At 44.6% G+C, this 22001-nt stretch overlaps 1 protein-coding gene across 4 annotated transcripts; it reads right to left on the reverse strand.

Annotated features, from left to right (window-relative positions):
* Positions 1 to 306: 306 nt before the first annotated feature.
* Positions 307 to 21266, reverse strand: LOC128302222 (influenza virus NS1A-binding protein-like). Of its 4 annotated transcripts, none has more exons than XM_053039020.1 (9): positions 20888 to 21266; positions 16434 to 16585; positions 4257 to 4375; positions 3903 to 3986; positions 3681 to 3821; positions 2765 to 3103; positions 2407 to 2695; positions 1572 to 2334; positions 307 to 1489 (listed from the first exon to the last, which is right to left on the reverse strand). In XM_053039020.1, exons 2-9 carry the CDS (start codon positions 16462 to 16464, stop codon positions 811 to 813), a joined length of 2445 nt encoding a protein of 814 aa, XP_052894980.1. In that variant the 5' UTR covers positions 16465 to 16585; positions 20888 to 21266; the 3' UTR covers positions 307 to 810. The 4 variants fall into 4 exon arrangements, with proteins under 4 accessions (XP_052894980.1, XP_052894972.1, XP_052894956.1 ...); XM_053039012.1 differs by having other exon boundaries at positions 20852 to 21266; XM_053038996.1 differs by lacking the exon at positions 20888 to 21266 and adding an exon at positions 17567 to 17885.
* Between the last annotated feature and the right edge of the window lie 735 nt (positions 21267 to 22001).

Consider the following 22001-nt stretch of genomic DNA (forward strand, 5'->3'; position numbering starts at 1 on the left):
ACTGAGAATGTGGTGCCATACGTGGTGCATAGAAAAACGTGTACGGTTAACGACCGTCTTTGAGTCATTCGTAAAAAGGATCGCATGCTTCACGTAGTGCCCTGCATCGTTAATAAGACGGGATGGGTGAAAAGGCAAGGTAGGCAAATTCAATCACCTTTGCGTTATTACCATTACGATAGATGCTTACATTTAATCCAAGATCATTACTGTTTTGCTATAAAAACAATTTTACAGCTCACACACGTAAAACAGAATGTTATAATGAATGATCGTGCTCTTAGCCAACAAGTTGCTGTTTTAATCGTTTTGCCTTTTCTTACAATTTAATGAATATGCTGTTCAATTACATCCTGCAGAAACATCAGGACTGTTATTTTTTTTTTTGTTGGAAAGAAGTCCGTATTCACTTATTTCGCTTATTATCTAGAACATTTTACATATAGTTTGCAATAATTCTCACCGTGTCGCCTATTGCCTAGCTCAGCTCTTTGCAACGTTTTAAAAATTAGCGCTGTTTGCTTACTTGTTTTGCGCACACTTGTGTCTGTCTGACCTTAACCGGATCTTCGGTGTAATAGATTTCGAAATAGATATTCTGATCAGGGGTCTGTAAAAAAACATCTTCCCATTCGCTCATATAACCAGTACGAAAGACGTTTATAGAGTTTGCAAACAATTAGGCTGGAATTCTGTATAGACAGGCTGCACACAATATTAATCTACCTCATCACCGTTGTCACAGTCAATTAGGTCAGCGTTAGTTGTGTCATTCGAAACCGCACTCAAACCGGTGGCTGCCAGCGTCGGTTAGCTGGAATGATTGCCGGCGGTCGCTATCTCCGTACACTTGTTGGCCGCCAGTTGCTGCAGCAGACTAATACTGTTCTCCTGGGCTGTCTTGGTCGCGGTATTGCTCTTGCTCAGGTCCCCGTTGTCATGGTCGTCCTGCTCGTCATCTAGCAGAGCCGTTTTGGCGCTATTCTGCACCGAGGTGAACAGAATATCTTGCTTTGCGCCTGCCGTTGCCTTTGGCGAATGCTGCTGTCGGTTGTATTCGTTATTTAGCGCGGTGTGTATCGGTTTGAAGGTGTTCTCATTGGCCCCACCGTTACCGCTCAGGTGGTCCGGTGACGAGGAGGTCGACGATGAGGACCTCACGTTCTGCAAAGCTGCACGCAGGGAGTTCTCGAGCAACGAATCAATGTTGGCGCTCGTTTGTGGCACGAAGGTGGTCCATTCGTTTGTAGCTGCGTCGAGATATTCAACCGTGCTAAGGAACGTCTTACCAGAGAACCCACCGATTGCGTACAACCGATTCTGAACCACCGCGACAGACACGTTGGAACGCGGGGAAGTTAGGTTGGGTCCGGCGACCCAACATTTGCTCTCTTCGTCATAGCACTCGGTCGTATTCAGTGAATGGGTACCATCACTACCGCCAACGGCGTACAGTTTGCCATTGTACTCGGCCAATCCACAACCACGTCTAAAAAGAAAAAAGGGACAAGGAAATATCGAGTTATCATCAGCACATGATCGGGACATCCGAATGGTTCACAATATCATACCTAGCTGTTGAAAGCGAAGGTCCCAGCGTCCACTGATTTGCTTCCACATCGTACACCTCCACCGAACCGAGGCAATTCCACGCATCACTTCCACCGACGACCCACAGCTTGCCACCGTATGCCGTAACGCCAGCCTGATACCGTCCCGTATGCAACGGGGCAACGGAGAACCAGCGATTCTCGTCCGGTTTCAGCACATCGCACTGCTTGATACCGCTCTGTCCGTTCCAGCCACCGATGCAATAGATTTTACCATTCAGCGCACACACGCCCGCATTGCTCCGAGCGAGAGGTAGTTTACACATCTTCTTCCACTTTCGTTCCGCCTTCGAAAGATACTCCACCGAATCAAGTTCCGTCGTTCCGTTACAACCTCCGACCGCGTACACCGTACCGTCGATAACAGCTATCTGTACGCGTCCACGTGCCTCGCCCATGTTCGACTGCTGTGTCCAGCTGTTAGTTTCCGGACAGTAGGATTCTACCGACCGTAGACACTCGGCCCGATCGTATCCACCGCAAACGAGCAGCTTTCCCTCGAGTTCGGCTACACCGAGACCACATTTCGGCCCGGACATGGTTGCTACCTCGCAGAACAGTTCCGGCTGTTGGCACTCGTCCAGATCTTCATCTCGGCTCACACTGGTACTCATCACATCCGGCGTATTGATTGGTGACGGTGTCGTGGGGATGTTTAACCGCAGCTGAATAGAAAGACGGGCCAGATTGCCATTCAGCGTAACGAGCGCAACATAAGAGTGATCTGTGAAGAAGCATATTTTAAAATAATTTATTTTCGCTCTTGAATTACCTTCCAATTGAAGCCCAAACTTACCGGAAAGCTTACTGCATCCAACCAAACTCCAATCCATTTCGGTCGCGGCCGCATCTGTGGCATCACTGCGATCACCGATATCACGACTATACAGTATCATCCGTGGCCGGCCTGGCGTTTTCAGTGCTTTACGATGTTTCTTATTGCTTGGACACTTGAGCACCAGTCGCTTGTAATCCTGCACCAAATCGCTCTCGGATTCCTGCCCCGGTGGCAGATCGGCACAATCCTGCAGCGAATTGTCCAGCGCCAAGTACAGCATATGAGAGCGTTCCAGCAGAGAAGACACCTGTAACGAGAGCATTGAAATTCGCAATGAATCCAGCATTAACAAACACACATCCAACATGATACGCACCGATACTTCATCCTCCAACATTTGCCGACGAATCCAATCGATAACGAGCCGACCGAGGGAGCATTCCGCCACCAGCGACATCTCCTGGCGCGTTTGGTACAGCACCTCGATCAGCACGCAGGGCAGCTGCAGGAAGCCAGCCGTTTCCGACACGAGATGGAAGCTTTTCGCGATGTACGCATCCACTTCCTGCACGAAGCGCTGGTTACGCTCGATGCCGGGCAGCGAACGGGTCTCGATGCAGATGTCCGGCTCCAGCTCGCTCACCAGATGACGGGCGCACTCCTTCACCACACTATCGATCTTCAGCTGCCAGGCAGCGAGATAGACATCGCGGATCTAGAAAATGTTTTTTTGTGCGTAACAGTGCCTGTGTCTTTTCACGAGTTCTCCCTTCCGAGCGGTATCGTGCCACACGCGGCGAGTCGATTGTGTGCGTGTATGTTTCTGAGGGTCCGCCGGGAGGAGGCGGTAGATTGAAGGGGTTGGGAAGAGTGTGCCGTTGTTTCCGTTTGCCGTGCCTCCGAACAAAAAAAAAACACCCCAGACCGGAGATGCCGGGCATTGGGCCAAGTGGAGGAGCAATGGCGAGGTGGAATGCGTAGTAGACACGGCTGTTGGCAAATACTTCCGGTTATCACTGTTCCTGTTCCGCGGTAGAGCATTAAGGAACAGTCACAGCAGCAATATCTGCCAACTACGGTCACTAGTCGCATCCGGTTCCCACTGAACGACAAGCTTCTGTTAGCTATGTGATGCATAGCCACACGAAAAACACATACATGTTTGTTCTTCTGCTCTCTTCTCCGTACAACACGGTGTAAGGATTCGTTTTACTAACGCAAACACACTAGCCGCTCGCGAACGGAAACAATTTGCTGGCTTGTCTTAGATGCGAACGCATACTAGCACTCACCATCTCATCGGGCACTTCCAATGATCCGGTGTAGGCATACTCGACCAGATACATCAGACCGTGCTTGGTGATTAGTCCGTTCAGCCGATAGCAGGGCAGCTTGGCGTCACTGGCAGCGGTTGGTCCACCGTTCAGTGTACCCTGAAATAAGCCAGATGGGAGAGAACAAATGAAAACATGTACACGGTGCGTATACTAAATCTTCATGATCACGATGTTTACCGCATCCGTGCTGAACAGTTCCATCAGCTGTGGCGACACGCAAGCCAGCACATTCCGATGCGCATGAATTTCCGTGTTTTCCACCTGCAAAATAACAAACGAAATAAAAACGTTATTATAGTGGTAGGTGAATCTGATTCCGATTCATGACTCTGAATGAATCTTTGAAGTTGAATCAATGAAGTTGAATCTCTATTCTGAAAAAATCGCGAACTCTCAAAGATTGAGGATTCACGAATCGTTTGAAAGTCGACTCACTAAAGATTCATACGAATGACTCTTCATAAAAGATTCATCAAGCACAAGAGATGATTTTTCTCGTTTAAATTAGATGTACGATTGCATCATGCTTACCAGCAAAACCACGTCACAGAAGAGACGATTTTTGCGCATCGTGCTAAGACTCTGCAAAAAGTTCGACTTCATGTTATCGTCGGTGAACTTCAGATAACCGCAGCTTTCCATGGCATCGTCTGAAAAAAAAGGTTTCCAAAGAAGAAGTTTAATAGAAGTAATCTAAGTAATAGATTTTTAACACGTTTTAAATATATTTACATTATTTTATTATTATTCACAAACGATTACGAAACGCTTCCTCCTAAAGTTTATATCAGTTCTTTATCTTTACAGGATAATCCTGGATATGTGCGGTTGTCTTGTCCTTTAAGGCCATTGTCTATGTAAATATAAATATCAAACAAACACGCCATTCGGCAGGAAGACAACCTGGCCGCTCACTCATGTGTGCTCTTTATCGCTTACGATTTGTTATCATTGCGGATAATTTAGCACACGTCGGCGGGACGTTATCACACACAACGGGCAAAAAGAAAAACATCCTCCCCGTAAGTCCTCTACACAGGCGAAATGATAAACGTTTATCTGCCTGTCCCAACCACTCCTCCACACCTCCATACGCGCCACAACAACACGCACGCGGCAAACAGGTCGTTGATTTATGTGAATCACGCGATTCACGATGCGCACAACATCGGGAAATCCGTTGCATTCGCGAATAACTGTGTGTGTTCGACTGCCATTTGTTGGACAACGTGTAAATGCACCACTGTTCATCGATGAGGAGGATGACGCACCCCATCGCCCCTTTGGTCACATTTATTTTATGGCCGGACACTTAAAGTAACATGTCTGTTCCTTCACATTGGTGCGCACGTGGCTAAGCTCAGCAGAAGAGCAGCACGTGTACTTTCAATTCCACGTACTGTACGCTTGCCGCACCGGGAAAAGTGTTCATAATTTTAAGCGTTTTGCTGCAATAAATGCGAAGTGCGCGAAAGCATGCCACCAAACTTCCGCACGGTTCCGTGCAAAAGCAATAAGCCGACAATAGCGACGAAATATGTCGCAAACGGGGGGTTGGTGCCGGTTGTATTGACACGGTACTGACAGTTGACCTCGAAATGGGACGGTTTTACGAACCATCGACCATTCGCGTACAAAACCTCCGAAATCCTGGAGCGCCCCAAAGCGCGAACGCGGTTCATCAAGATGGGCACGGGTTAAGCTAACGTCAGCAAAATACAATACACGCGCGCCACATGATTTTGAGCGCGTAAACAACGCGGCATGGCGAAAGGGGGGAAGGGTGTTGTAATGCGGGTGGAAAGGTGAGAAGATTCCAAGGTAAAACACAACCCGCGGAACGGTTGCGGAGTTCGGCATAGTTCCGGGCAAATGTTTGTTTACAACACATGAGCCGCAAAACGGGCGAAAGATGAAGCGACTGGAAGGGTGGGTGGCGTACAAAGAACTGGGCAACATAAACAGTGGTAACCAAGAGACCCAGGTGAGTTGTGGTTCGAGAAACTGTTGATGCATAAACCGGCTTGGAGGAACGTTTTGAATCAAACCAAGCTCGATAAGCTGGATGGTTGGAGGATGTGTCCGGTAACCTCAACGATCGTTTGATCGACATTATAAGCTTTCAGTTCATTATTTGTAGACAAACGACCCCGGGGGGGGGGGGGGGGGGGGGGTTGTTCCTTACTAAACCATCTTCTGCAACGCGCGTTGCAATGGCCCTGAACGGAAGTTTATTTTGGTCGGCAAAACCTTGATTAGATAACTTCCACCGTCTCCCTCCCTCTCTCCTTTCTTAGGTTGCCTCAGGTGATCATGGAAGACCCCCCCCAAAAAAAAGGGGGTTATGTGCGGCTTGGGTGGTTGTTGGTGGCATGTATTGATAAAAAAAAAACCCTACAAACTCTTGGTTATTTTGCAACGGTGGTGCAGCTACATTGAATGCCTATCGATTAAACAGTGTAAAACTGGTGCTGGTGCTACGGAAAGAGGAGCAAGTTTGCGAATCTTAGCGGGGCGGGCGAGGCTTGTACTTTTTTGCGCGTCAAACAATTTCCGTAACCGAAGGCCCGCGAAGGCCGAAGTTTGTACGACGATTATACAGATTGCAGTTTAATCAGTTGTGCCAACGATCGCGTGATAACTGTGCATTTTTACTTTAAAATTGATTTTTAACTCGCACTGCCTATAAAAGGAGAACATAATAACCATTCATCGACTTCGGAGTCGACTTTGGATTAATCCGGAGTAGACTTCGGAATATTACGGAGCTCCAGTTTTAACTCCGGATGTTTTCCTGGAGTGGAATCCGGTCCCACTTCCAAACCACCCCGGAGTTCCAATCACTGGTTCTCACAGCATGATCAGATGCATAATTGAAGATCAATTATTGCTTGAAAAGAAAGCAAGTCTAAGCCTGTCCCCACTCGATGACCGATATTGAAACAATGAGTAATCGAGGAAGTAGGCGAAGGGATTTCAGCTTCTGAGTTTCCTTATCATAAGGTATTTGCAATTCGAGACAATTAAAGATACCTTACAATCGTGATATTAGGTGACAAAAAGGGCTATCATGCCCGAGAGAATAAAAGCGTCTCTTATTAATTGAAACCAGTATGTGTCGATGATAATGGGTCAGATAGATACTGAACAATCAGGAAGCTATTCTCGCCCCGTCACAGTAATTGAAGACTTCTCGTCCAACAAAACGAAACAAACGCCCCGATACAGTAAGCAAGATAGCGTATTTATTACCGCCCCAGTAGTGTGGTTATTACCGTCATGCGAAGCGGGGGGAAACAAAAACCACCGACTCACTTGCAACTGAAAGAGTCACAAGAAAGTCACGTTCCCGGCACGTTGCACTAGGGGAAGGTGTAGAACTCGAAACCGCTCTGTGGAAGAAGCTCAATAAGTGGAGCGCAATTTGACAGTGAATCGTCTATTTAGCGCGTGACCACCGACAAACCGCGTGTGCCGATTGCAGGGGGGTGTGATGGCAATAAATTAAGGTGATAATACTACAACACTACATCATTAGGTGCTTATCAAAATTGTAAAAAAACAGCGTTCGTAAAGATACCTCCCAAGCGATATCTCTCGGCCGTATTCAACACGATCGCAATTTAGAATATTAGATGCGAGCAAGGAGACTGTGCCGTGGGTGCTCCTCCCTATATGGGTCATCTGCATTGAACAACTTCCGCAATTTGCACGCCACGCACAACACCGAGAACCGTGCGCTGACTGTTACTTTCACTTCGTGCGAATGTGCACATTATTGATGCTAAAATTAACTCTCCACCGGGCAGCAGGACACATCGCGTGCTACTATTTCCCCGAGAAGCTGCGGCAAATACCGGCCAAGCTCATTCTTCAAATCTCGCTGCGTTAATTACGACACATGCACCCGAAAAATTGGCAGCATGAGAGACTGTTGAATGCAATTTCGGGGATGTTTTTTTGGCTGTTCTTGCTTTTTCGACGTGTATCGTTCCTTTTTTTTGGCACACGTGTTGACGCACGGTCATTGACCTGCCGCTACTCGAATGCAACGGGCCGACCGACGATGTAAGTTGACCGAAAAGGAACCAACTGCTGGCGCGAAGTAGTAGTAGTAGCAGTAGTGGCAAGCTGCATCAATTGTGCCGGAAAAAAATGTGTCTTCCCAATGGTTGTGTGTTTTGTCCGTCACTGAAGCTCCTGGCTGAGGTTCGCTTGGTGGTCCAAAGTCTAGCCGGTGTTTCCCAGACGTGCGAAATGGTTTCATGGTTTTATTCAATCTTATTTTGTATTTACAGTGTGAATCATGTCACCAGCAACGGTCTTCTGCCAGATGAGATTTTTGTCGTGCACCATTTGGGGACCTGGAGCATTGCCAAATGTTATAATATGTGCGCGGATAGGCCGGCGTTATGTGCCCCGTGTCTATAAAAAGATCTTTATCGGAATTACATATATTTTTTAATTGCCCAATATAAATATAAAAAAATATAACATTACGACAAGGGCGGTATACAATTAAAAGCTCCTCAAAAATGGATATTTGTAGATTTGTTTAGCGATCTTTAAAAAGAAAAACCTCACCTATACATCGGATAAGGAGAATTTTGATGTGAAGCAAGATATACATATTAAAAGTTTAAAAAACACAAGATTAGTAAATAAAATCTTTAAACAATATTTTAAATTTCAATTGTTGCAAAATTACCCACTGCCGTTGCATCAAAAATCATCAGAATTTAAAAATGACGAAATATTTTGAATGAAGACTCCAAAATTTAAATCTCTCCGAACTGAATTTTGAATGTCTCAAGTTTTGGCGATTTCGCGAAAATTTAAAGTTGATGAGGCAATTTTCGACTGAAAATGTGTCAATATTTTGTCCCTAAATCGAAAAGTAATAGTATAGTAATGGTGTAAAGTTCAACCAATCGAATATTTCAAGTTAATTTCAGGGGTTATCGTTGGGAAATTTGCTATTTGTCTTTTTTGCTATTTGTCGAATTGTGTTGGGATGAATTCTTAATCAGCTATTCCGAGAATATCTCTCGAAAATGCACTAAAAATGTTCAATTAGTCTGAGCATGTGCATCTCCTTATTGATGATTGATTCAACAAAACACTATTACTCATGACTTCAATAGAACCGAGTCTGTATTCAAGCTGTAAATAAATCATCCATGCAGGATTCTAAGCACTGGACAAAAGACATCACAATTTTAAATAAACCGTGGGGTAAGTCATTCCTTAATGAATAGTACAAAAATATAAAGCATATATTCTCCTATTCAAAAGTTAATATATTGTGCGAAACTTTAATTAACTATCAACGATATCCTTCTCACATGTGTGATCGCCGCAATGAAATCGCAACCGGTGTTAGACGATTGTTTGCATACGAGCGGTAAGACGTTCAAAATAAACTAAAAATAAAAGCCAATACGTTAATTATAAACAATTCGCTTCATTGGCACGTGGCATGGCTGTTTGTGTTAAATAAAACACCGTTCATTGCCCGACCCCCGCGAGACGAAAAATGCAGAACTGGTCGAACAAAAAAAGTCAAGCTGGGAAATTCCAAGCATGTGGTGGTTGGTGGTGCCAATGTTTTGAACACAGGCGTTTGTTGCTGTTGTGTTTTTCCTCTATTTTGCAATCACTTTCACACCAATCATCTTTCACCAACTATTAACCATAAACGGCTTCCTTGCCACCGCCGCCGCCATCACCAGTGAGCAGTCATTACAGGCTCGTAAAAAAATGACAAATCCATTATAATGCCACCCCACGGAGGCACGATGTAATCCGACCGGCAGGCAATCATAAATATCTACTACAATTACCAGTCACCTGTCCCCGTGGACACTTGGTAGCCCGGACTGCCAACAAAGAATTGGAGAGCACACACGTGGATGAAAATTTGCAAACGATTCGATAATGCATATGGCGATGCATACCTTTCTAATTCTTAGGAAGTGTAAGTGATTTGTTGTAAATGCACCACAATTCACACATCAAAATACTCAAATTAACTACAGTAATGCTTCATGTATCCGTCCATGAGACGTACGCCTCATATTAACCCGGAAATGATATTTGCGTTTCTGTGGACCAGTAGTACCCCCCAGTACCGAGCTCATTAAATGCCCAGACTTAATACGTCGACTTCATCTGTTTACAAATAAAACCATCGGCGGAACGATTTCTGCACTGACCGTAGGGCAAAAGTGTTGCATCGCACTACCGGCACACACACCAAAATCGTGGGGGGGGAGTATGTGAGAGATCATTCGGTCGGATTGGATTCAGATTCTTTTTTTTTGCACGCATTGAAAACATTCCAGAAAATGAGAGCAACCGCGCCAACAACCATTCGCCATTTGGGTACCGATCCTGACGTCAATAGAGAATCGGCGTAATGAACGGTGCGTTCCAGTGGGGAGCACATAGCGTCCCGTAATGCAATTAGGACTAATTGTTCGTCCTTCGTCGTAAAAGTGGACAGCCACGAGTGGCCGTCATATTGGATTGGATGCCCTTCAAGACGTTTAATAACACATCTCACACACGTCATTCCAAAACTAAAAAATTCCGTTCTAGAGCCAACATTGATGCCATGGTTGCCGTCATGACGTTCCTCTTAAATTTATATCATTCTAAATAATTCCCTCCCAATACTCCCATTACTAAATCAATAGTGCAACTACTTACCACTATCGTACGAAAATTTTATGGTATTTTTTCTAGTCATTTTGAATCGTCCAAATCGGTAACTCTTCAGATTGCAAAGCATATGAAAGCGAAACGGCCGATGGATGGTGGTTCTTTTTAATTGCTGCCTTCAGGTCACGTTCTGCCGCACTTCAGCCAACTTTGCTGAGAAGCGGTTGTCGCGTGGACAAGGACGGAAGGAAGTAAACACACTGATATATATATCACACGCTCACACTCACAACACCCGCCGCAAAAGGTTTTGGTTAGCGGTTTAACCAGCTTTTAGCTATGAAAGATCACAGATAAGGCACGGCCTTTTTTCCCACATATGTGCCGCCGTGTACATTCCAGCAGTCCAGCATCCAGAGTTCACCAACGTCGTCCCATTGTGAGTTCTGTAGTACGCGAACCAAAATCCAGGGGATCAGGTTATTAACTTGGAACTAGACGCACTAGAACTTGTGACCTCCCCGCAGGCCGAAGATGTCGATGGCAAAGGTTCCGCGTTTTACGTGCTTCGTTACACCGTCCAGAAGCACGGTTGCATTAGCGAATCCGACGACCAAACGGGTACATCCTTCCGAGCAGTGGTCCAACACTTGCTCCATGTGCACGTCGTCTCTTGGCGTAAAACTGGCCGGTGACTTTATTCCTCCCTTTTGTCTTGTCTACAGTGGTTTGCGATCACTTGCCGCTGCTTGCCTATTTTTGACACAGTTTCGCGACATTCTCCTCGGATAAGCACATTTCACTGGGGCAGCCGGTAGAACCGCCAAGCGCCGGCTGCGACGACGTGTACCCCGGTGGTACTCCACTTTAAAAATTTCCCAAAGGACTTCCAAAAGATTTGGACCAAAAGCTAAGAAGTAGCCTTACACTGCGGGGGTACCCCTGCTAGTCTCACACACAAGACCTGGATCTATGTGCGGCAAGGCAAGTAGTGTTGTCCCGGCGAGTACTACCAATCGACTGACAACACTTGCCTCTGGTTCAGGTTTCGATCGGGGGAGACCTTCTTCGCAGCGGGAAACCTGTCCATCGACCGTGCAGCAGAGAGCTGGGGAAGCGGCACCGGTGAGACGCACTGCCGGCTATCTTGCAAAACGGAAAAAAAAGAAACACGACCGCCTTCTGTCTGTTGCATGTATTTACTACACAATTTGGAAGGCACGCTTCTCGCCTCCATCGATAGCGCGTGTCGCCTGCCCCGGTTTGGTGGTGGTATTGGTGGTACAGTCCACACGCCACACATCCGTGTGCGTTGTTTATCATCCTTCCGTATATATCGACACCCATACACAAGCTGTTGCACGTGAACGGTGCCGCCGATTTGTCGATTGCAAATGGCGTAGTAGAGGAGCTGGGACACGACGACTACGTACGTAGTAGTAGCCGCCATCTCATCCGATCGATTTGTGGAGCGGGAGAGCGGGACCGATTATGTGGCTACTACTGATAATGCGTACCAGTGGCATTGCCGCCCTCCAAGTATACAAACTTGACGTTAGTACTTGAGCGAGGTCAAGAACACGCGAACGCCAGCTAGACCCACTAATAGAACGCAACAACGCGCTGCTTCTTCGCAGGGTCAGCGGATCCATGGAAGCTAGGGACTGTCAACTTCTTGGCCTGTCTGACCGACCGAGTGCAAACGGTGCAGTGCTGATGATGAAAAACGGTGCTGAATTGCGACCAGTCAGTCATCCATCATCAGCATTGAAAACTATAATCAATATCCAGCCGCAAGACGTGGGATGTTGGTGCTATTTCAAATTCAAAAACACTTTAACTAAGTAGAGTAAAAATGTTATTACCCTTAACGATCGTCAGCGATGCATAAGAAGCTGCACAGTGTAATAAGGAATCGGTAAACAACAACCGCATGGAGGTCAAGTGCTTTGTGGCTAACTTAATTAAAGCGAACAAAAAAAAAACCCCTTAGTCCATAGATCGTTTGTTGTGCTTCACGTGTACAGCTTATGAGTCAGCGTTAAGAAATTCTGTACTAAATTACATCCATAAATTACACGCAGTTTGCATCACTTCCACGGTGATGCCTACGGTTAGGTAAACATTCTGATCGACGTGGCACGAAAGTTGGCGTCGAACCTCGTCGACGTGAATATATCAATCACGCATTGCGAATGCAAATTTACACTCCCATCCGAAGAAGAAAAATAAGGCATTTTATCATAGCGATAGCATTGGGCAGATCGATAGGGGTTGGTTAGCATATCTCTATGAAAAAAGCACCACGTGCAAAAGAAACGAACGCACTCAGTATCGAAAGAAAGAGTCGTAAATTCGCTCCACTTATCAAGGTGGCGATTAAGAGAGATCAAACTGCTTTAAGCAGGATATTTCTAGACGACACAAAAAAAAAGATTTTCAAGGTGTAAATGTTGTGGCAGTAAAGGTGCAGGAAGGAAGCGTGTGGGAAGAGCACACAAATGACAAAAAGTCAGCTACAGAGTTCATATACGCAGAGCGTCCCTTAACAGGACAAAACGTAAAACCCCTTCAAACTATCTTCAAGAAATTACAACTGCTTTTAGGTTCTTTAAAGCGAGAGTTAAAATGTTTTCCATTTGAAAATTACGCACCAAACCCTTCGTTTGTCGTAAGTCTCGCCAGTCGATATTTCTTCACCGGTCGTCATACCTTCAACACTTATGTTCCCTCGCTTGCCACTTCCCTTGGCGCTTTCAACGATCAATGCGTATCTTAACCCTCCCAATCCATCAACATCATCAAGAGGACGTTTCCTTGCTGCTGTTTGCATACACTTCATGACGCAAATCACGCACCCATCACTGGCCTTTCCTCTTGCAAGCGGGGGTTTGCGAACTGTGGGTGGATTAAGGGGATTAGGGCCAGTGCAAGCAGGAAGTGCCGGTAGTTCCATCTTACCCAACCCAACGCTCGGAAAATAGTTACACAAAACTTCAAAGCTTTCGTTCGTTGTATATGTGTTACGGGCTTGATATAAATAATCCGGCACCGGTTACGCCTGGCCCGATTCGTTCGTACAATCATAATCCGTAATCTCTCACTTCAGCGACATATCAGTACATCCTTCAAACTAACGGCTCACCGGACACTTCAATCATCACCAATGTCGTGTAATAAGGCTCGGTTATTGGGTACTTTATCGGACAGGAGACATGCACTTTATGACCTAGCATAGGTAGTATGAAGAAGCTCGTATACATTGTAATGAGTTTGGAAAACCTTTTGTGAAACCTTTGTGCACACGGAAGGACACAGTGCGGAAATCACACACAAATGGCATGTTATGGAATGGAATAGTAGGTCAAACGGAATGATCGCGTTCGTACACCAGGTTATCCTTATGATTAATCATTTCGAAGTCTAAGCGAGCTATTGAAGGGGACATTCTGACCTTTCCATTGATAACTAAAGCTATCAATGCGGATTCAATCTTAAATCTAGGATCGTCTGAATCTCCAGTTCGAATTTTGGATCCAAAACAAACGAACGTATCCACATGCTTGAAAGCATCCAGGCTCCACATTCGCACGGGTTCTGTCATGACGAGAATCAGGGATCAGAATCTGAATGCGAAGGATTTTTCATGGTGAGAATCCAAGGCTTGGAATCCGCAACAAGAATCCACATCCACAAATATTACGGGAGCCGGTTCTTTCGGGGTTGGAACTTTATTAACCTTCTCTTTAATGGGATTCCCTACAAAACCCTACAAAAATAATGAATGATTTTTAGTTTTAATATAAATCTATATATCTATATCTATATAAGGAGGTATATGGTGAAAAATATTAAGAAATATTTATAGAATTAATACATTGTTTAGGGAAGTATGTGTTCTATATTTTTATAATGGAAGGACTAATGCACTTTTGTTCCGTCTACCTAAAGTCTAGATGTCGTGTGAAGCACAAGCTTGCGATGATGAATAACCGGCCAATCAGGTACAGTTGCACCTGGCGTTACAATCCGTCCGACTAATAATTGGATTGCAATCAAACGGAATCTCCTTCCCTGTTTCATAACCAGCACGGCCCGGACAACGTAAACGTTCCGAAGCCCCACATACGCGGGGCTGGGCATGGGAACCACCGTGTTGCGTTCGTCGAAAAATCACGTTGTCACTAACGCGTCTGTCACATGGAGATTGAGTGAGAAATTGAACGGTTCATCACTTTTTGGCGCACACACACGGCGCTGCCAAATGTGTCTCAGGGTTTACAGTTCGAGCATGGTATCCCTCACAAGACCGGGTGGCCCCATCGTTGATGCCATGGTAGCATGGTCCATTTTTAAGGCAAATAATTCGCTTGGGATGCGCGAGCACGTGTGCGAGTTCGTCATTCTTCTAGCTCTCGGTATGTACATCTCTTAACGTCGGGGTGTTAAATTGTGCGCGTAATAGTTGCCGGTTGTCACCCCATTGTGGACCGTCGTCGTTAATTCCGTCTCCTCTCCTGCAGCACTTAATTTGTTTAAATTTTATTTCTTTTCTTTTCTGCTGTTGCCTTGTTTTTTTTTCTCAGAATTTCTTATCACAATGATGAATGGACGCACAATTGGTAAAATGTTCTGTGTGTGCGGAGACAGCGATCGTTCGTCTTAGCAACTAAGATCGTGTATAGATCTTGTACATTCCGGCTGAAATAGCAAACTCAGAATACGCGCTTGGTAACTGTGTCATATTGATAAAACTGATGACGCTCGCTGGTTATGGTATGTATTACGAATGCTCGGTTAATGTTCATTGAGGCGTCGTCTAAAAAAAAACCGGGTCTCAATTACACCACCTTCACCAATGACACGATCACGCCCTTGGATATCATGAGAATTTCAAGGTTCAGAAACCTTCCACAAATCAGTTGTGAAAATCCAATCAAATGAAAATGAGATCATCAGACTACAGACATAATATGATACAGTAAGAATCTTTTTTTTTAACAAATATTTAAAACCAATCCAACAAATGCGTCAACGAGGTCACTGTTTGTGATCGAAATTCTATGTTTTTTTTTTCGTCGCAAAGAAGCATTAACAAGAACCACTCGAGAAATGGTGAAACGAAATGCAAACCACCGCCAAACCAAGACAATTCCTACTGTAAATAAACATCTCCAAATTGCTTGATTGACCGACCAAGGACAGCAAAACTGTCTTGCCCCAACGATCGTTCGTTTAACTAAATGTTTCTTCCTGACTTGGCGAAATTGTGGACAGGATATTTGTGTGAGTGTGTGTCATTCTTTTGTCGCCCTCTGGGCTGTACGGAAGGTGACGCGCAAAGAAAGCGACGGTCCCGTACGGTTCACTATTTATCAGGGAGACAGCAGAACACATACATCACGACGGACGGAAAGGGGACTACTACAGTGTGTCTAAAAATATCGTAAAGTCACGTTCGACGCGTGGTTCGAAGAGACAATAGCCTTGCTAAATTTACTATTTTACTCCGCATTGTAATTTGTTCGACAGCCACAAAAAAAACCCGAACGATCAAGTGATCAACTGCTTCGGGGCATCTTTTCTGGCGCACGCTCGGGACGGAAATAGAATGGGACGAGCAAGCGAGGTTTGTTTTTGCTCCCAAGTTTACGTTCTGGGAGTGATCTAACATTTTGCCGTAACTGGTCGCTACAAGTTGCAACAAACGTTAGTATGTTGCCTCAGGCATGTTGAACGGACACTGAGCATTACGAAACATGGGAACAAATTTGACACACCTCCAAGTAAAGGTTGCGTATTTCTCTGCTGATCAGTCGCACTGGGGGCACTATTCCTCGGCCTAGTTAGGACTATAGTTCCTGTATGGGGTTTGAGCCTTATATGGAAATTCTTCAAGAAAATACTCCTTACTCCTGTTGCGAATCAACCGAAACCTCCTAAAATCAATTCTGAGTGTGAAATGTCATCTTATCATCTCAGATATCATCTTAAGATTTAAACCCCCAATAAACTAATGTTTCCCAACAAGAAAACAAAACTTACCGCCAATGGAATTCTCAATGCGTGGTCTCATCCTTCGGGAGATTGGCGATATGCCGTTGAGGGGCGATGTTTTGCTCGAGTGTGCCCCGGCCGACGATGGTACTGACGGTGTCAGCAGACTGTAGTGCTCGAAGGCGCTAAAATGTTGACCCCTAGTAGCAGGAAATAAAGGAGAGCAATAAAAGGTAAATAAATAAATCGAATCGAGAAAAAAATCCACCACACCCACCCGGGGGAAGGTGAGAAAAAGAAACGTATCTTGTTTGGGGAACTAATTTACAAAGCATCGCTAATGAAATGGCTCTTTCATCCGACCAAGGTACGACGCAATTTCAATAGTAAAGATTCCAAAATTGGACTGGAACACTACTCCTGAGGAAAACAAGTTATGAAGTTATGGAGATATTGTTACAAACATTTCTATTCTCTGAAGGAGTTTAAGCTTGTTACGTTTATTATACATAGTTTTACACTCGCCTATTATTGTAATATTTTAAAAGAAAGTTGGTTTTTATTTTTACATGGCACGTTTTGCTTTTGGGAATTGTAACAAGCGCTCAGAATACGTCCATACTGTGAACGGGTAGCAAACTTCAACAAAGAGAAGCCGTTGCACGTCCTTTCATTTGCAAAGTTAATGTAAGCAGCAAGGTTACACCGCAAAAGAAAATGGCTTCCGTTGTTCTAATTTAAACGAAAATATGGGTCGTCTTGGCTGGAAGACGTTTCTCCCCCGGGGGGGGAACTGCTTCATTTAAGGAAAGTGGCGTAAATGCTCCACCAGTTCGGCTGATGCAAAAATGTATCCTTCAATCCGGAGCAATTTATGAAAATGCCAGTGTATATTGATTTATCGTTCGGAAATTGGATGAAATATTGTATTGAACGGTTCTGCGGTTCTGTGGAGGCACACTAAAAATAGAGCAGAATGATTGAGTTCACAGCTACAAAGAATAGAATCGAAAAGGGGAAAACCACATTCGACACGCCATTGTTCGACGTGGAATCGATGAATGTTGCTTCGAAGGCCCGGTGGTACAGTGCGTTCGTACAGGCCTCGTTCTGTTGAATATGCAAGAAACACCCACTGACACACACACACACATACACGTGAAATGAGAATGATGCCTTGCCTTGAATCCATTCAGGACGATTTCGAGTTGCCGGACAGCGGTGGAACCTATGAAAACGGATTGTTTCTGCACTTTGCTATACATTCAGGCGTGAATTGTTTTGCAGATGAACACTACACTAAGCCGCTGAGCCTGACCTGTCGGCGTTGAAACTTAACTTCCTCCTATCACAAACGCTCACAATCTCGGTCTGAAAAGTCTCACACAGCACGATAACTTCGTCTGTACGACCAGCAACAACAGTACGGCGACGCTGAGTGTATTTACTTTTAGCATTAGCATTCGCATTAGCTTTAGCGACAAGCTACTCAAACACTTTTATCTCGCTTCCTATGTTTATTCCCTGATTTTTAAGCTCACTTGCTGGCGATGTCCATTCATCCATGCGCCATCACTATTTGCGGGGTCGACCGAAAAACACCAGGCGACTCCACCGCCACACAGCACACAGAGCAGCTGCTCTTTAACAAAGTACACCTCCTTTAAACACGCTATTTGACTCCTTTTCGAGTCAATCGATAGCAGAACGCATCTGGCAGCAGAAATGAGGTTGCACCTAGCGTCACGGATTGAAAACAATCGACACATTCGCGAAAATGCTGCCAACACAACTGAGGGTAAAAGTGTACAGAGCAGCACCAACGCGAATTCAATTCGACCTCTTCGCGCACACACACAGGAGAGTAGCAACCATTGAAAATATGATAGACTAATCGTATACGTGGAATCCATGGGAGGGGGGAGGAGGAGGGGGAGGGGGGGAAGGTTGATTAAGGGGTGGAAAAAGTATGACTCAAAGAGGGAAACCTACTTCGTCGATGTGCTCTCGCTTGTTGAACGAAAGAGACGGAAAGAGAGAAAGAGAGTTTTTCCCTCACTCGCTGTCATCTTCTGTCGCAATGTTTATCGTTTGCTTTCATTTTCTCTGCTTTTTCTCGCAATCTAACATTCTCTTTCTAATCCATAAAAGCGTTCTCAGTTATTGGATGGTGAACCCAAACAAGAGAGCAAAAAAAAACAAGTCTGTGAACCACTGAACCATAGATCGATCACAGTGTGGTTAATATAGTTTATACAGTGTAGCTGATGATAATATGATCAACACAAATGCGATTGAAAGGTTTTCTTAAAACATTTCTTAATTTTCTGAAAATTTAGATCACATGCAATGAGCAAGCTTTCCTTTAGAATAACTGATTTTTTTCATCATAAAACTACTTATACAAGGGACATTGAACACTCATTGCATCATGATAAGACAAGATTCAACATCAGGTGTATATTATTAGTAAGCTTATAATCATTATCACCACTGTGACTGATTCGTGAACATGAAATAAAAAAAGAAATAGATCCACTATCATGTAAAATCGATTCGTAACACGGACCACAACCGTCGTACAGCTCAAACCCAAACAAAGAGTCGCCAGCAAAGAAATGAATGAAAGATGCTCAAAAGCATCAAAGGCGTGAGATCAAACGAGAGCAGAGCTGGGTTGAGAAAATATCGCTCGCCTCATGCTCTGATCATCTCACAAATGGCATTTTTCACAACAGTTTTTTGTAGATGAATCCGGAAAAAAGTGGAAAATGACTTTCACCGTTTTGTCGGTTTGATGGGGGGGAGGGGGGAGGGGGGGGGAGGAAGCGTAGGTGGATCGATCTCATGTGTTTCGGTGATTTTTTTTAGTTCATTTATTTCTGCAATATTATGTGATGTTTTATTTTAGACAGCTCGTGAATAACATCCGTTGTGTTGGAGCGTATTTTGATGATGCTCTTTGAACCTTTCAACAGGTGATTAAAATGCCATTTTATTGCAGTTTACCGTAATTTTAGCATTAATAAATAACACCGACATTTGGGTTGCGTGGCTTTGAATATTATTTGCTGGGAGATTAATAATTGTGACTCGTACACGCTAAAAAAATGTGATGAAACCAGAACTCCTATGTCACCACTCTGTCCAAGCAGAAAGTCGGTGAAGTATACAAATAGCCTTCCCGCATTTATGCAAAGAAATATAACTAGCTTCATTAGTCAAAACGTAACCGCAGCAATCTGTCTACACACCCCTGTTTTAGGTCATTGAACGTCAACAGTAGTCTGGACCAGTTTTTGAGGGACGCGTGGACGACTCTCCCAGACGATAGAGACCCGGGGGATTGACAGAAAGGTCAGCCGCTGACACACTTCCCGACGCTTCCACGGGCCACGGCAACGAACAAACATGCTGTTGGGGAGAGTACCTCAGGGGGGTCTCGAAATTTTGTGCACAAAACCCGCAATGGGATGTCGCTTGCCGAGTGACACAGGCCGACAGACAGATTGCTTCAAACGAACACAAACTAAGCAGGCAGATTTAATCAATTTGACCATGTGCTGCATTTAAGGAAGGAACGTTTGAACAACTTTTTGCAAGGCCATTCGTGTTGGAGCAAATTCGTCGGTCTTTCTATAAGTTGTAAAAAATAGAACAGCAGAACTATAGACTTCTTCCGGTATTGCTAATAGCATAAGCATGCTGAAGGGTCCATATCTCGTTGGTAATAAAGTGAAAGCTGTGCGAGCGTGTCTCCATGACAACCAGTAGTGTAAATATTAGGAAGTCGCCATTTTGCAGCGTATGATGAAACTTATCCAAGGAACAGAAGGGAATAAAACGTGTTGTCTAATTGAAAAGCTAATTGGAAATATTTTTGCTGTTGTTTGGTTTTCTCACTTGCCATACTTTATTGGCGTAAAGTGCGTATTTCATATAGCCGGTTGCAACTGGCTTGAGCAACTAACATAAGCAAACGATTGGACTGATAACTCGTAGCAATGGACAAGGCAAATATGTTCGTTGGATGAAAGATATCGTTCACTCTTGTAGCTGTGTGTGAGCAAAAGGCAAACGATGGCGAATTATCAAACAGTTTGCAAAACGATGCGTATTTTATCCGCAAGTGCGTGCATTGGCTCGGGCTCGGGAATATCTAAGCACGCACACAACAAAAGCACACATATTCCAGCACCAACACACCGAGATCGACGGAAACGGTAAATTTACATGCAGCGAAGCAAACACGTTCTCGGTCGCACGAACGGCCTCCAACGACCTCGAGCAACATCCAGAAAGATGTGGAAGAAATGGCTGGAAGTGTGAATAATAATAAGACGGGGATCGCGCGCATTAGGTGGCACGTCATCCATCTTGCATTGCTTCCGAATGTTCGCCGGGAATCGCCACAACTTCCTACTGCTTCTACGCATACAACATGAAGCCGGCATTTAAAAACCTACCTGTTGGCCGCCAAAGATGATAAGATATGTACGCACCGACACACTTCCGAAATCAGCAAGGCAACCGAGATGGGCTTTTTGTCGTCGTCACAAAAAGAGCATCATTGTGGAGCGAAGTTGGACCAATTTGCATCGAATTTCAGACACCGGACCAATTAGCTCTTGTTGGTTTTATTTGCAGACGGTTCCTGCAGCAACTGCACCAGGCTGTTTGGTTGTAAACTGCATCCGAACCGAGCCGCAAGATGATTCACTGCACAATCACTTGACACCGGAAGTAATTAGCAACGACTTGCGAGTTAGCCTCGGTTTTTGCCACACTATGGATACGTGCAACTGCAACCAGCACCGAACCACTACCACGGAAAATGCGTACGAGGCGAGACCGTGCCGCTGCTACGCAGAACACCTCCGGCTACGACGGACGACAACTTCAATGTGGGAAGCGCTGGTCTAGTGAGGTTGATGCGGAAACCGGAGCTGTCAAATGGTGTGGAGCAAATGTCAAATTACGTTTTTTTTGGGGGTGTGTTTGCGCATTTTTGCTTCAATTCTTACTTGTGATGACAATTTCTTCATAATAATAGTAACTTACTTAAAAAAGCGCCTTACAGGCTAATGATTTTCAGATCAATCATACCGTTTTAATTACCAACTCGTCCCAAAACATTCTAAAATTTGTAGAAGCGTGACTACGTGACTTGAGCCATGCATTTAAGCGTGGTGTGCGAACCGTACCCCTATTTCTAGCTCGGATGTAGGGCAACATGATAAACATGGAAGTGAAAAAGAGAGAAAAGAAATGTTCCCGGTATCGACGAAACGAATGGCAGGTGTTCTTAACCGTTCTAACCAAAAATCGTAACAAATCCATGTTAAATTTATCTAAAAGCAACATTCTAATCACACTGAGCTGATTTCAGCTAATGAGATGAAAAACATCCATTAAAATAACATTTCTGGAGCTAGTAATTTTGCTATCAGCGTATACAACCTTCGAAAACCTATTATCAAGCACATAACTATCCTTTGCCGAACGCCAACAAGTGCCATTAATTGACAATTTGAAGTGCACGTGTGGACCAATCTAAACAAATCGGCCCTCATTGTGTTGTGGCAAACCTTGAGCCAATGATTAAAGATTTTCTTT

This window comes from Anopheles moucheti, chromosome 2, assembly GCF_943734755.1.
Source record: "Anopheles moucheti chromosome 2, idAnoMoucSN_F20_07, whole genome shotgun sequence".
Taxonomy (NCBI): Eukaryota; Metazoa; Arthropoda; class Insecta; order Diptera; family Culicidae; genus Anopheles; species Anopheles moucheti.